The sequence below is a fragment of the Eubalaena glacialis genome, chromosome 13 (genome assembly GCF_028564815.1).
Source record: "Eubalaena glacialis isolate mEubGla1 chromosome 13, mEubGla1.1.hap2.+ XY, whole genome shotgun sequence".
In the NCBI taxonomy this organism is placed as follows: domain Eukaryota; kingdom Metazoa; phylum Chordata; class Mammalia; order Artiodactyla; family Balaenidae; genus Eubalaena; species Eubalaena glacialis.
The window spans coordinates 4,774,762-4,786,275 of NC_083728.1; the positions used below are offsets into that span (position 1 = coordinate 4,774,762).

The following is an 11,514-nucleotide window of genomic DNA, read 5'->3' on the forward strand; positions in this document are numbered from 1 at the left end:
ACTTGGCAATGACTACAGGAAGTTTTGGTTGTCACACTGTGTATATGGTGCTGCTTGGTGGGGTAGGCTGTGTGTGCGTGTCTGTGTGTGCGTGTGTGTGTGTGTGTGTGTTACTGGCGTCTAGTGGGTAGAGGTCAGAGAGGCTGCTACACACCCTACATTGCACAGGATGGTCCCCATGGCAACGGAACACCTATGGAAGACCCCTTTGTTAGACAGAGCCCCCTGAAAATGCCAAAATCCCAGCACAGAGCCAGCAGGGAGAAGTCAGAGCTTAAACATAAAAGGCTAGGTCTGAGTAAAGCTCTGGGGCCTGTTAAATCCAGGTTTTGTCCTGGGGTGGGGTGGGAGGGTGCAGTTGGAGTGGGACCCTCCTCTGCCTCTGCTGGCTCTCTCCTTCCCCTCTCATTTTCACTATAGATGTGACACCTTTCTTCTGCCTGTGCCGTCTCACCATCTAGTGGCCACCTGAAATATCAACTCACCTTCACCATCTCTGCGCCATTCTAGATTCAGTCATTAAAAAAATTCATATTGGGGGGGGGGCAGTGGGTGGAAGGACCCCGAACGACGTATATGATTTTATTAATAAGTTAATTAAGCATCTTGTAGGCCTAACAGACCTATATAGAGAACAGCTATAAGGAATTAAGATGAACACTTTCTATGATTTCAGCAGCCCACAAAGGCCAAAAACCTTAGGAGTTACCTTATATAACCACAGAGAAGCAAGTAGCATCTACTTAAAAGGGGGTGTCCAAGTGGCCCCAGCAATTTAAGTAGCTATATACTTCCTAAGTAACACGGCCTATTCTCCACAGATTGGTTTTTCTTTTTCAAAGGTAACAATCAGCTACTTTTACAGCTAAAGAAACAGGCCGAGGCATGTGGTCCCCAAGGTCAGCAGGGTGTTGGGATGGACACCAGCTGAGGTGTAGGACCTTGTTCCTATTTCCTTGGGCTGAGCCCTGGCAAGCAGCCCTTCTTGGCCCTGGACTCTATCACAATGCCTGATTTTAGTTTGTGTGCCTCATCATACGAATTATTCTTTCTTTGCAAAAATCCCACAGCTGCAAACTTACCTGAATGGAGGTTCCTTATAAAAAAAATCTCCAAGGTCACTTGCAAATTAGCAATCAGTTTGAGGCAAGGCAAAACTGTTCAAATAGGAAAGAGGAGAGAGGTACTCTGGTCTTTGGATTGAGGGGGAGAGTCAAGAGCTGGATAAATCGAGTTCTTTCTCCCTTAGAAGAATCGACGCTCCGTGTTGACACGGAGCTCATGAAAGCTTGACTGTGGCACTCCTTCAGAAGTGGGTACGAGAGATTTTCCTTCCCATTATCAACTCATTAAAGGAAGTTTAAGGTACGTACTCTGTCCCACACACCAAGTATGTGTGACAACTTCAGAAACATTGACTGACTCATAATAAATTGGGGATCCGATAACAATTTCTACCTTTATACCTCTCTCCTCGCCCCAAATTGAATCATTAAGGAACATTTAGTAAGATCTAATGTTCAAGTTCTGTGGGCAGAACTCCAGGAGTCGAAATGCTCGGGAATTCTCCTGAGGTTTAACAAATTACTCTGCAATGCAACGTGGGATTTTCCTTCTAAGTAAGGATGGCAGAGGCGCACGCCCTTGATTTTCGTTGCTCTGTCACAGATCAGTTACCTAACATCCTTCTCTATTACAGCCCCCAGTTGCTGTCTGGGTAAAACTACTCCAGTAATTCTGACTGGAGGGGGCTACACCTCTCAAGTGTTTGCTGTCTGTCAGAGACCAGAGCATCCCATATCTCAACTGAGCGTGTGATGATCAACAATCAGGAAAATTCAAACATGGTTTTTTTTGTGTGTATGTTGTTCCCTACCTCGTTCTTGGAGGTCTCCTCATCTTCCATTCCCAGTGGCTGGCCTTCGTCACCATCTGGCTGTCGGGAAGGAAAACTAGAGACAATCTTTTTTTTTTTTTTTTTTTTGCACGTGTAATAAGCACAGAGCAATCTGTGCTCAGGACCCCGGGCTCAACCATAGTATCCGGTTGGTTTATAGATAGGGGCTAATAAAAAGAGGGGGAGGTGGCAGAGGGGGCTGTGGGCTCCGAGAGGGGGGTAGGCGGCACTTTCTCAGGACAGGTTAAAAATAAGTTCCCGCCTCATCCTGTTGCGCACCTACCAGTGACTCCACACGATCATAAATTTGGCAAAGTGTCGTCAGTCTACGGCTTGGGTTGACCCTTATTTATAAAACGTGTACAAAGAGTGTACTCTGAAACGTCGAGACAGAAAGACAGGATGGGTGCCTGGGACTTTTAGAACTTTAGGTCTCATGGGGAATACAGAAAACAAAAAAACCAACAACCAGGGACTTCCCTGGTGGTCCAGTGGTTAAGACGCCACGCTTCCAATGCAAGGGGCATGGGTTCGATCCCTGGTCGGGGAACTAAGATCCCATATACCACACGGTATGGCCAAGAAAATATTAAAAACAAACAGAAAACACCAAAAAAAAAAAAACCTCACTTGGACCAGGGAGAGAAAAGTCCAGGAAGAAAAGTAAATTTCTAAAAATAATGGCTACCATTTATCAGACACTTACATGTGCCAGGCCCTGGGTTAAAGGCTTCTCTCAATTTCTAGTATCTGGCCCCCATTTTAGAGGAATTAAGGAAAAGGACACATCTTCCTCTGATTCTTCTGCAAACACCCCTCCCCTCCCTTGGCCTACTCCAATGGCCAGTTTGTATCTGGGGCTTCCCACTAGCCTTCCTCAGTTTTATAAAGGCCACTTTGACTTGCTGACTCTTTAGCAGAATCCCAAAGAGAGAGACTCAGGCCCATCTTTCTCTCACTCCCTGAAGAGATGAGGCTCTTATGCCCAGGGTGACCACAGGCCAGAACAGGAATCTGATGGGACAAAGACCCTTTCAGCCTAATTCAATGAAATCTGTTGAGGTTGGTGTTAACAGGGCCAGAGTCTGAGTTCCTCTTACTGGGGGGCCACCAGAGCTGGAGAGGGTTAATTAGACTGACTTGACTAACTGTTTTAACTGCTGGTGGGAACCCTGTCACAGCAACTGGCCCTGCCCTTTCTGTTTTGAAAATTGCTACACTTGCAGAGGAATCCGATTTTGAAATGGACAACTGGCATGGTAATTTCACATTCCATTAGAAACCCCAGGAGGCACAAGGTGGGTTGGGAAGAACCCCGCCTTTGCCACAGGTTAAAGAAACCAAGAAGTGTAGAGACCAGTTTTCATTTGCTATTTACATGCCTCCTAAAAGTCACTTAATGGAGAGGGATTTGGAGGGCCACGGTTTTGCTGGGGGTGAGGGGTATATTTTATTTGGTGGGGAAATTGACTCTAAAAAGAAGACACACGGTTGGGATGGAGAATTTCAAATCTAGTCAATTAGGTTACCTTCTCTAAAAAAGTTTTTTTTTTTGCTTAATACCAACCTTCCCCCATAAAAGTCAAAGGTGATTTCCAAGATTATGTACTGACACTCACTAAGAAGGAATTAGCCCCGACTGAAAGGAAGGAATACTTTTAAAAAATAATCACTATGAAGAATATGGAGCAATAGTTATTTTAATAGGGTCATTAGATCCAGGCCAGGAGATTCTAAACAGTCTATTACACTCAAACACTAATAATGGAGGGGCTATGCATAAAAGCAACTGTATTTTTAAATGATGATGATAATGATTTTTTAGTGGAAACCTGAGTAAAGAAAAAAGCTTTAGACCTTGCTAAAGAACACTTCTGGGGGATTTTAAAAAGACTTTAAAGAAAACCTGCATTTAAAAAAAGAAGTCCAACAAACAAACAAAGACTGCAGTGTTGGCAGATGAATTACAGCAAATGTGGAAACAAAATATCACCACAGCAGTGACAGGTATCCCAGCAATGAGGAGGCTCACATTTCACGTACACTCAATGGACATTTATAACCAAGGATCTGTCTGGTTCTGGCTATAATTCAGGAAGCAGAAGACTGCAGGACACCTGTCATCTGACAAGGGATTTTAAGAGCACGTAGCGCACTTAACAATAATCATGCCTCACACTGAAATGACGCTTTATAGCTTATTACCGCATTTTGGGGGTAAGCACTGAATTAGAAACTTCTGATTCCTTCACTTACTTTGCAGTCTTTGAGTAAAAGTCCCTGACATTTAATCTCTGAGCTTTTGGTTTACTTGCCTATGAAATGGGGTCCCATCACATTTTTACTGCCCAAGGCTGTTGCAAAGGACAAATGTGACTGGATGAAAGGCTTTTAAAACTACAGTAAAAAAAAAAAAAGTGCTATCATTATGTGTAATCATTACTCTTACAGGTTACTAACAATTCTGAAGGCAGTGAGGCTATCCCTCTCAAGCTGGGGGTGGGGAGAGTAAGGGCGTGGGAGGAATGTACAAAAAGGTGACAAACCCCACTTTTTTTGCTTAATACCAGTTTTCCATGATATATGTAACGTAGGCGAATGATAAAAATTAACATAGCTGTATAGAAAGGCATTTTTTTTTTTGAGAAAAATCTATGGAAATTGGATTTTAAAAGGCAAGGAAGAGATTTTTGGCCTGGTAAGCCATGCCCTTCCCACTGCACCAAACAGCTCAGTGGAGGCATTTTGAATACGGAAAAATCTCTGAATTAAAAATAAATAAATAAATAAATAAATAAATAAGCAAAGCAAAGAAAAAGGGCACTCCAGCAGGATGAGATGGATGCCTCACTGTTGCACCTGGTGGCATAAATAAATTATCATACAATTAATTGAGATTCACTGTATAAATAAAGTGTCATGGCAGAATAGCCATTATTATATATAGCATTTGCCTGCACAATTTTAATAAATTCAGCAGCTACTAAGAAATTCTAGTCTAGCAGTCCCTTCAATTCTTAACAAAAACGAGGGAATCACCCAAATTAGGTTTCCAAAACATGTTTAAGCCACCAAAATTATTCAGAAAGGCAACAGAAACATGGAAATAAGTCTATTATTGGCTAGTGTTGAGTAAGAAAAAGGCTTCAATGTTTTAGCTATTCTAGAATTTCAGTCATGTTACTGATTGTCTATCTATTTATCTATTTCTAACTATTTATCTACCTTTTTCCTTTTTAAGATTCCCTATAATGTGGTTAAGCTGTTTGGGCAATAAAAATGGAGAGGGTATATACACAGAAACACACACAGTTTTAAAGCAACAGATGAATCTGTATGTCACCAATTATCAAAGGATGGTCATCTGATCTGCATTTTCAGTGGTCAGCGTATACGGATGTCTTGTTTTATATGTTAGGATTTAAATGTTAGTGAAAAGGCTTGTCTAAATGGAAGTGGGTCTTCATCCTGCCTCCTCTCCCCCTCCGCAATCAGTAATTCAGACCCAGCGGGGTGCCTCTCTTGTCACTTTGGCAAAATGAAACCTTGTCAGATTGCAGCCTGGCTCAACAAGCCGCACTGCCACAGCAGGCAATCTGGCTTTCTGAATTCAGGTTCATGCTAGACAGGGCCCACGTTTCACTGGACTACACTGCATGCGAACGTGCTTGACCTGGGTGCAGGGCCAGGATGATGGCAGGGTGACCCCAGCTAATTTTCTTTACTTAAGGTGAATTTTTCCCCCTGCATATAAAACATGGGTAAGCAAGGGAAACGTCTAATATTCTTAAGGCTCAGCCCCAGACACGGACTGTTTGCTACAGAGTCGATGCGTGCATAATCTATGGTTTAAGGCTCCAGTCCTGGTTTAAGTGTATGGTGCTCCCCACCCCCATCCCAAACCCCCAGAATAGGGGATTCAGGCCCTGGAGCAAAGGAGAATTTAGTGAAGATCTGCTTGAAAGCTTCATTTCACAAATGAGGCAACTGAGGCCCCGGCATATGAGGGGCACTGGCCAATTAGGGGTCAAGTGCGCACCGTCACTTGGCTCTCCTGTCTCCCCTCAATTATGGCCGCCTCCCCCATCACAGGTTTGCTACCCAGAGCTATGCTTGGGATATTTGCTATCCAAGCTATGCTTGGGATATTGGGGCTCTTGTGGCAAAATCAGTTGTCTGCAGGAAAACAGCACGTTGTCGTTTGAGGCACTGTGCCTTCCACGCAGTTGAGGCATCTGAAATGTAAAACTGTCTCCCTCCTGTATGTTTTTGGGGAAATGATGTTGTCCATATTTCCCTGGGTGGGCATAAATAGAATGACCATCACATCTAAAACTGTGATGCGTAAGAGGCACATATCACAACAGCAACCAGTGATGCCCATAAGGTCATTAATAGACACCATCACACATTATAAAATATTTAGCAAACAAACGTAGCACCGCCTGAAAAGTTGTGATCTTGAAATCCCTTGAGAGGTCTTAGAGAATAAATAAAGAAATTAAGATTGTGGAGTTTCACATCTGAAATTTTCACTTAAGCCCCACATTCAGACCTTTGCTAATTGCTGCTTTGATTAGCTGTGGCACAAGAGTCAAGCCCCAGGTTTGAGCTGAGTCTAGGGGAGGGGGAAGAGGGGAGGGGAGAGGGAGGGGGGAATTGGGCGGGGCCAGGGAGGGACTTGGAGATACGGGAGAGGGTCTCGCTGTGCGGGGAGGAGGGAGGTCCTGGAGAGGGGAGAGGACCCTGAAAGCTGGCATAGGTGAAGGGAGGAGGAGGGGGAAGGCCAGGGCCACCAAAGGTACCCTTCCAATGGGATTATTAACATCTTTTTAATGTTTCTGTATCCCAAGCCCATATGCAGAGGATCTTACCTTTGAGCCTCTTTGCCCCCAGCTAAAGCTGCTTGAAAAAATTCACAAGCAAACATTTACATGTCTCACAGTTTTATCACATTTTGTCCACACACTTAAAATACACTGGAAGCATTTTTTTAAAAGTTTTATTTTAATTGCATTTCAAACACAAGATGGGCATTCCACTCCCAACGCATAACCCCTCTCTCTTTAAACCAAGCCCCTCCTACTGTATTCTGTAAAAGGGTAAATGATTGGCTTACCTCAGGCTCTTCCCTAGGAAGAAAAATGATTTCATATTTTTTAAACATGGCCACGCCCCCCTCCCACCCCCCCATCCCCTTCCCCCTCAGAACCAGCCCCGTGTGGTTTGGGATCTGGGACTCGCCTACAGCGGGTTAAGTGGGGGGGTTTTCTCCCCCTCCTCCCTCCATCCCCCGCCAGGTGGGCAGAGTGTGTGCAGAACACCGAATTTCTGCGCGCAGCCCCGGACGCCCCAGATACCTGAGTGTCTGGTTTTTCAACCGTAAAGGCGGGAGGGTTGGGCGAACGAATGAGAAGTGAGGAAACGCTTAGCGCAAAGGGAGAAAAGAGAGAAAGACAGACAGAAAACAGGTTACGGAGGCCGGCCGGAGGCGGCCCCCTCCCCCCGCCCCGCCAGCGGCCCGACATCCTGCCCGGCTTCTCCCGCTACCTTCTCGGGCGTTTTCGCGCCGCCCGCTGCACAGCGCCAGCGCACAGGTTACCACCCGAGTGTGCGAACACGGAAAGTTTTTGCCCGCGCAATGGCGCAAAACACAAGACAGCCCGTTCCCCGGTACAAGTACACAGTCGGCGGGTAATTTGGGGGTGCCAGGGGCGGGAATGGGAGAACGCTTGAGCATATCATGCACAGGCGGACACAATATGGACACCAACACACACCAACAACAAGCCGTCTTAGTCCAAGCAGCCGTGCCAGGCGAGGCGGGGACGCACCTTCCCCAATGACCCCAACCCACCAACGGCCCCAGCCAGCCTAGCCTGAGCGACCCCGGAGCCCTCCCCTGCAGTTCCTGGCTCACCTGAAGCCCCCGCCTTTCTTGCCGTCCCCCACCCCACGACTCGGCGACGTCTTACGGTCGCTGGCGCTGGTTTGTCCAGCTGGAAACGACCCTCAGTGTTGTACGGCACCACTTTTCTCCCTAAAGGGCATACACTTCGCCACCCAAGCCCACCCGAGACCCCTCCCGCTCCCGGGGCCAAGTTAGGGCCCCTAGCTGGAACTTTCTGGCAGGCTCTTTCCGCCTTTGCCCAGACCCCCTCCTCCCGCCGCCGGGCCCCAGGCCCCACCGGGCAGCCCTGCCGCCCGCTCCCGGGGCCCCCGGGCGGCCCTGCTCCCCGCGGGCAGCGTCCGCCGCATTACCTAGCAGCAGCAGGCGGTGCGTACACATGTAGCCCATCTTCTCGTCCTGGAGCTGCCTGTCGATGAGCTTGCCGCGTTTCTTCTCGGCGCGCTTCTGGGCGCGCTTCTCCATGCTTTCCTTGCGGGTCTGTCTGCGCTTCTCCGCCAGGGCAACCTTCTTGACCTTGGGGCTGAGGGAGCCTCTGGCCTGGGGGCTCTCGGATCGGCAGCAGCAGCCTCCGAAGGCCTGAACAAGGAAGTTGCGGAGCAAGTTGCGCCGGCTCTTTCGGCGGCGGCGGTTTCGCCTGGACCGAAACCAGCGGCGCCATCCGAAGGTCCCGTCGTCGGATTCGTCTCCGCTGTCGCTGCTGGCCGACATGTCGTCGTCGTCGTCGCCGCCGCGGTAGCAGCTGCGCTCAGACCTGCCCCGCCAGGCATACGCGCGAGGAGGCTGCGGAGGAGGCGGATCGGCAGCCTGGATCTCGGGGCTGGGGGGTCTGAGGAAACTGATCTTGGGTCGCGCTCCAGAGGCTGGGGTTGCCCAGGCGGCGGGAGCGGCCCGGGCGACAGGGGTGGCGCGGGCGACAGGGGCGGCCCGGGCGACAGGAGCGGCCCGGGCGACAGGAGCTGCCCGGGCGGCAGGAGCATCAGGGGCGGCAGGGGCTGCCCCGGCGGCTGGAGTGTCAGGGGCGGCAGGGGCTGCCCCGGCGGCTGGCGTGTCAGGGGCGGCAGGGGCTGCCCCGGCGGCTGGCGTGTCAGGGGCTGCTCCGGCGTTAGGGGCTCTGTCTCCGGGATCGGGGACTTTGCCTCTCTCCGCGGCAGCGGTGGCTGAGCCTCCTTCCATCTCGGCTGCTTCTCCCTCAACTGGGGGTCTCTCTCCCTCTGCTTGCTCTCTCTTAACTGGGGCTCGGGAGACCTCGATGGGCGGGCCGTCAAGCGCGATTGGGGGGCTGTCCACGTTGACGGGAGCGTCGTCGACCCCAACGGGGGCGCTGCCAATCTCGCGCGGGGGTCCGGAGATCTCCATCGGGGGGCTGTCGCCCGCGAAGTGTGGAGGAGGTCTGACAGCCTCTCGAGATGGGCTGCCGATGATGCCTGGGACCCAGAGGGGGGGCTCGTTCGCGGCGGGAGCGAGGAGGACCGCACTCGGGGCCGCGACTGCCGCGATCTGGTTGCCGCCAAGGCCGTCGATTTGTGGGATAGCTCGGGGGAGCCCAGGGGGTGGGCTGTCGTCCCCAAAGGCTGCTCCATCAAACTCAAATGGCATGTCCTCCTCAGGGGGAGGGCTGCATCCTCCTCTGAAGCCTGCGTTTCCAGGTCTGAGGGCTCGGGGCTCCTCGGGAGGAGCCCTGAAGACCCCCGCACCTGGGCCTCCTGGAGCGAGGTCTGAGACCTGCAAGAGAGGTTGGTTGCAGCCTCCCTGGGCAGGCTGCTCAAACTCAAAGGGCATAGCTTCTTCGGGAGGAGGGCTGTAGCTTCCCAGGCTTGGCCTAGCCTCACCGAAGGCTCCGGGCTCCACGATCGGTGGGCTGAAGGCTTCAAGGCCTGCATGGGCCCCAGTGGTGTCTCCAGGGTGCTCCAGGGTAGGCCAGAAGCCTCCCAAGCTGGACTGCTCGACCTCGAAGGGCATGGCTTCTTCAGGAGGTGGGCTGTAGCCTCCATGGGCTCCGGCTTCCTTGATGGCCTGGCTGAGGCCCTGGAACTTGGGCCTGGAGACTTCTGGGGGTCCACAGGCCTCACCTTCAATCTCGACGGGGATGGGCTCGCTGTGAGGCGGTGGGGTCTCCATCTCTTCGGCTGCGCCAGGCCCAGCACCGGGGGCAGCTGCCCCTGGGGCCTCCAAAGGTGGTTGCTCGGGCTGTTCCCCGAGTTCAAGGGGGCTATTGCATTGTCCTGACATATTATTGCCGTCGAGGCAGTTGCGCACGCCCATAACACGGTGGCGGCTTCTTAAAATAAACTTGGGGCCCCGTAAGACGGAGCACCCGACCGAACTAGGGTGAAAAAAATATTAAAAAAAAAAAAAATCAAAGTACCAGCCGGAAAGTTCTCCAACCTTACTTTCTAACCCTAGTGAGGTCTAGGGGTTCAGGACCTCAAACCCCAGACCATGGCAGAATCAAGTCTATTGTTGCTGGTTGAGTCTTGGCTCCTTTCTGGCCACTTTTTATCCCCTCAGGCTGCCCCTGGCCCCCCCTTTGGCCTGCCTCGTCCCCTCCTCTCTCTTTCTCTCAGCTCCAGGCCAGCCCCGCCTGCTTGGATCAGAGGAGCGCGCCGATTCGGTCCGAAAATCGCTCGTAGTGCTCTTTCTCTGCCACCAGGGGACGCCAGCCCCGGCCGAGGTGGCTCCGGGAGCCGGCTCCGGGAGCCGGGAGCCCCGGACTTTGGGTAAGGGGGCTGATGAGCGCAGGCCACGCAGGGACGTTTTGGCTCCTTCCAGTCCTCTCCCTGACTGATTTGGAGTCTTTCTCCTCTCTTCTCCCCTGGCCAGAGAGCTCTCCTGCGTTGCGGGACACGTGATGCAAGACGTGGGCCCCGGGCTGCTTGAGCGCAGGAGCTGAAACCCTCCCTCCCAGACCCAACAGACTCTCCTCGAGGGGAGGGGGGACTGCAGGAGTGTTTCATAACCCCAAATTACCCCTGAACCCCTGAGCCCCAGCCCCCAGCAGCCTCGGATCCTAAGCTCCGAGTCTGGAGCGCAAGGCTTTGGGCGCGTGGGAAGGGGGTGCAGGCGCGCGCGGGGATGCGACAGGTGGTCGTGAGCCCACCGGCGGAGCAGGCAGGAGGCGAGGGGCAAGGGGTGCCGAGTGTGAGCACGCAATTTGTTTTTAAAATGTGTTGGGATACTTCCCATCGCTTCTGCAGTTTTTGTTTGCCGGTTGCCGAGGCTAGCTCCTATAAAGCACCTCTATGTCCCCCATCCCCACCACACTCTGGGGTCTCAGCAGTGGCCTGCGGTGGCGCAGGCAGGGTTCCTCCCCGTTTATGGGGACTATGATAAATACAGGGGAATACGAGGGTCTCGGGCATCTACCACCGAGACTCTCTAAGCGGTAGCTGCCGCGGCACGGAACGGGGGGGGGGAGCATGGGACGCACACAGGGACCCCACAGACTGTAGGCCCCAGAGTTCCGGGGGTCCTACTGTGCGGGGGGAAGGGCTAAATGGAATTTCAGTTGAAATTTATGGCCGGTTTAGGGTGGTCTCAGAGACTGAAAAACCCCATGCGCACCAAATCCAAAAATACACACCGTGCCGCGCGGGCAGCTGCGGCCGCGGTGCGCTGCTCCCCGCCTCGGGCACCGGCTGCGGGGTTGGTCAGTCTGTTCCTCTAGCCCCTCTTCCAGCCCCCTTCCAGTCCTGCTCTCGCTGTGGGT

The 11,514-nt window shown here is 51.8% G+C and overlaps 1 protein-coding gene across 7 annotated transcripts in view; it reads right to left on the reverse strand.

Annotated features, from left to right (window-relative positions):
• Nucleotides 1–11,514, reverse strand: part of GNAS (GNAS complex locus) — a 67,003-nt gene that overhangs the window by 44,631 nt on the left and 10,858 nt on the right. For 4 of the 7 annotated variants that reach the window (XM_061210122.1, XM_061210121.1, XM_061210120.1 and 1 more), the window contains exon 1: nucleotides 8,159–10,085. The exons of the other annotated variants lie outside the window; for them this stretch is intronic. In XM_061210122.1, coding sequence (XP_061066105.1) covers nucleotides 8,159–10,070 — 1,912 coding nt within the window. In that variant the 5' untranslated portion in view covers nucleotides 10,071–10,085. Of the gene's footprint in view, nucleotides 1–8,158; nucleotides 10,086–11,514 lie in introns of those variants that run through there. 7 annotated transcript variants of the gene reach the window in all.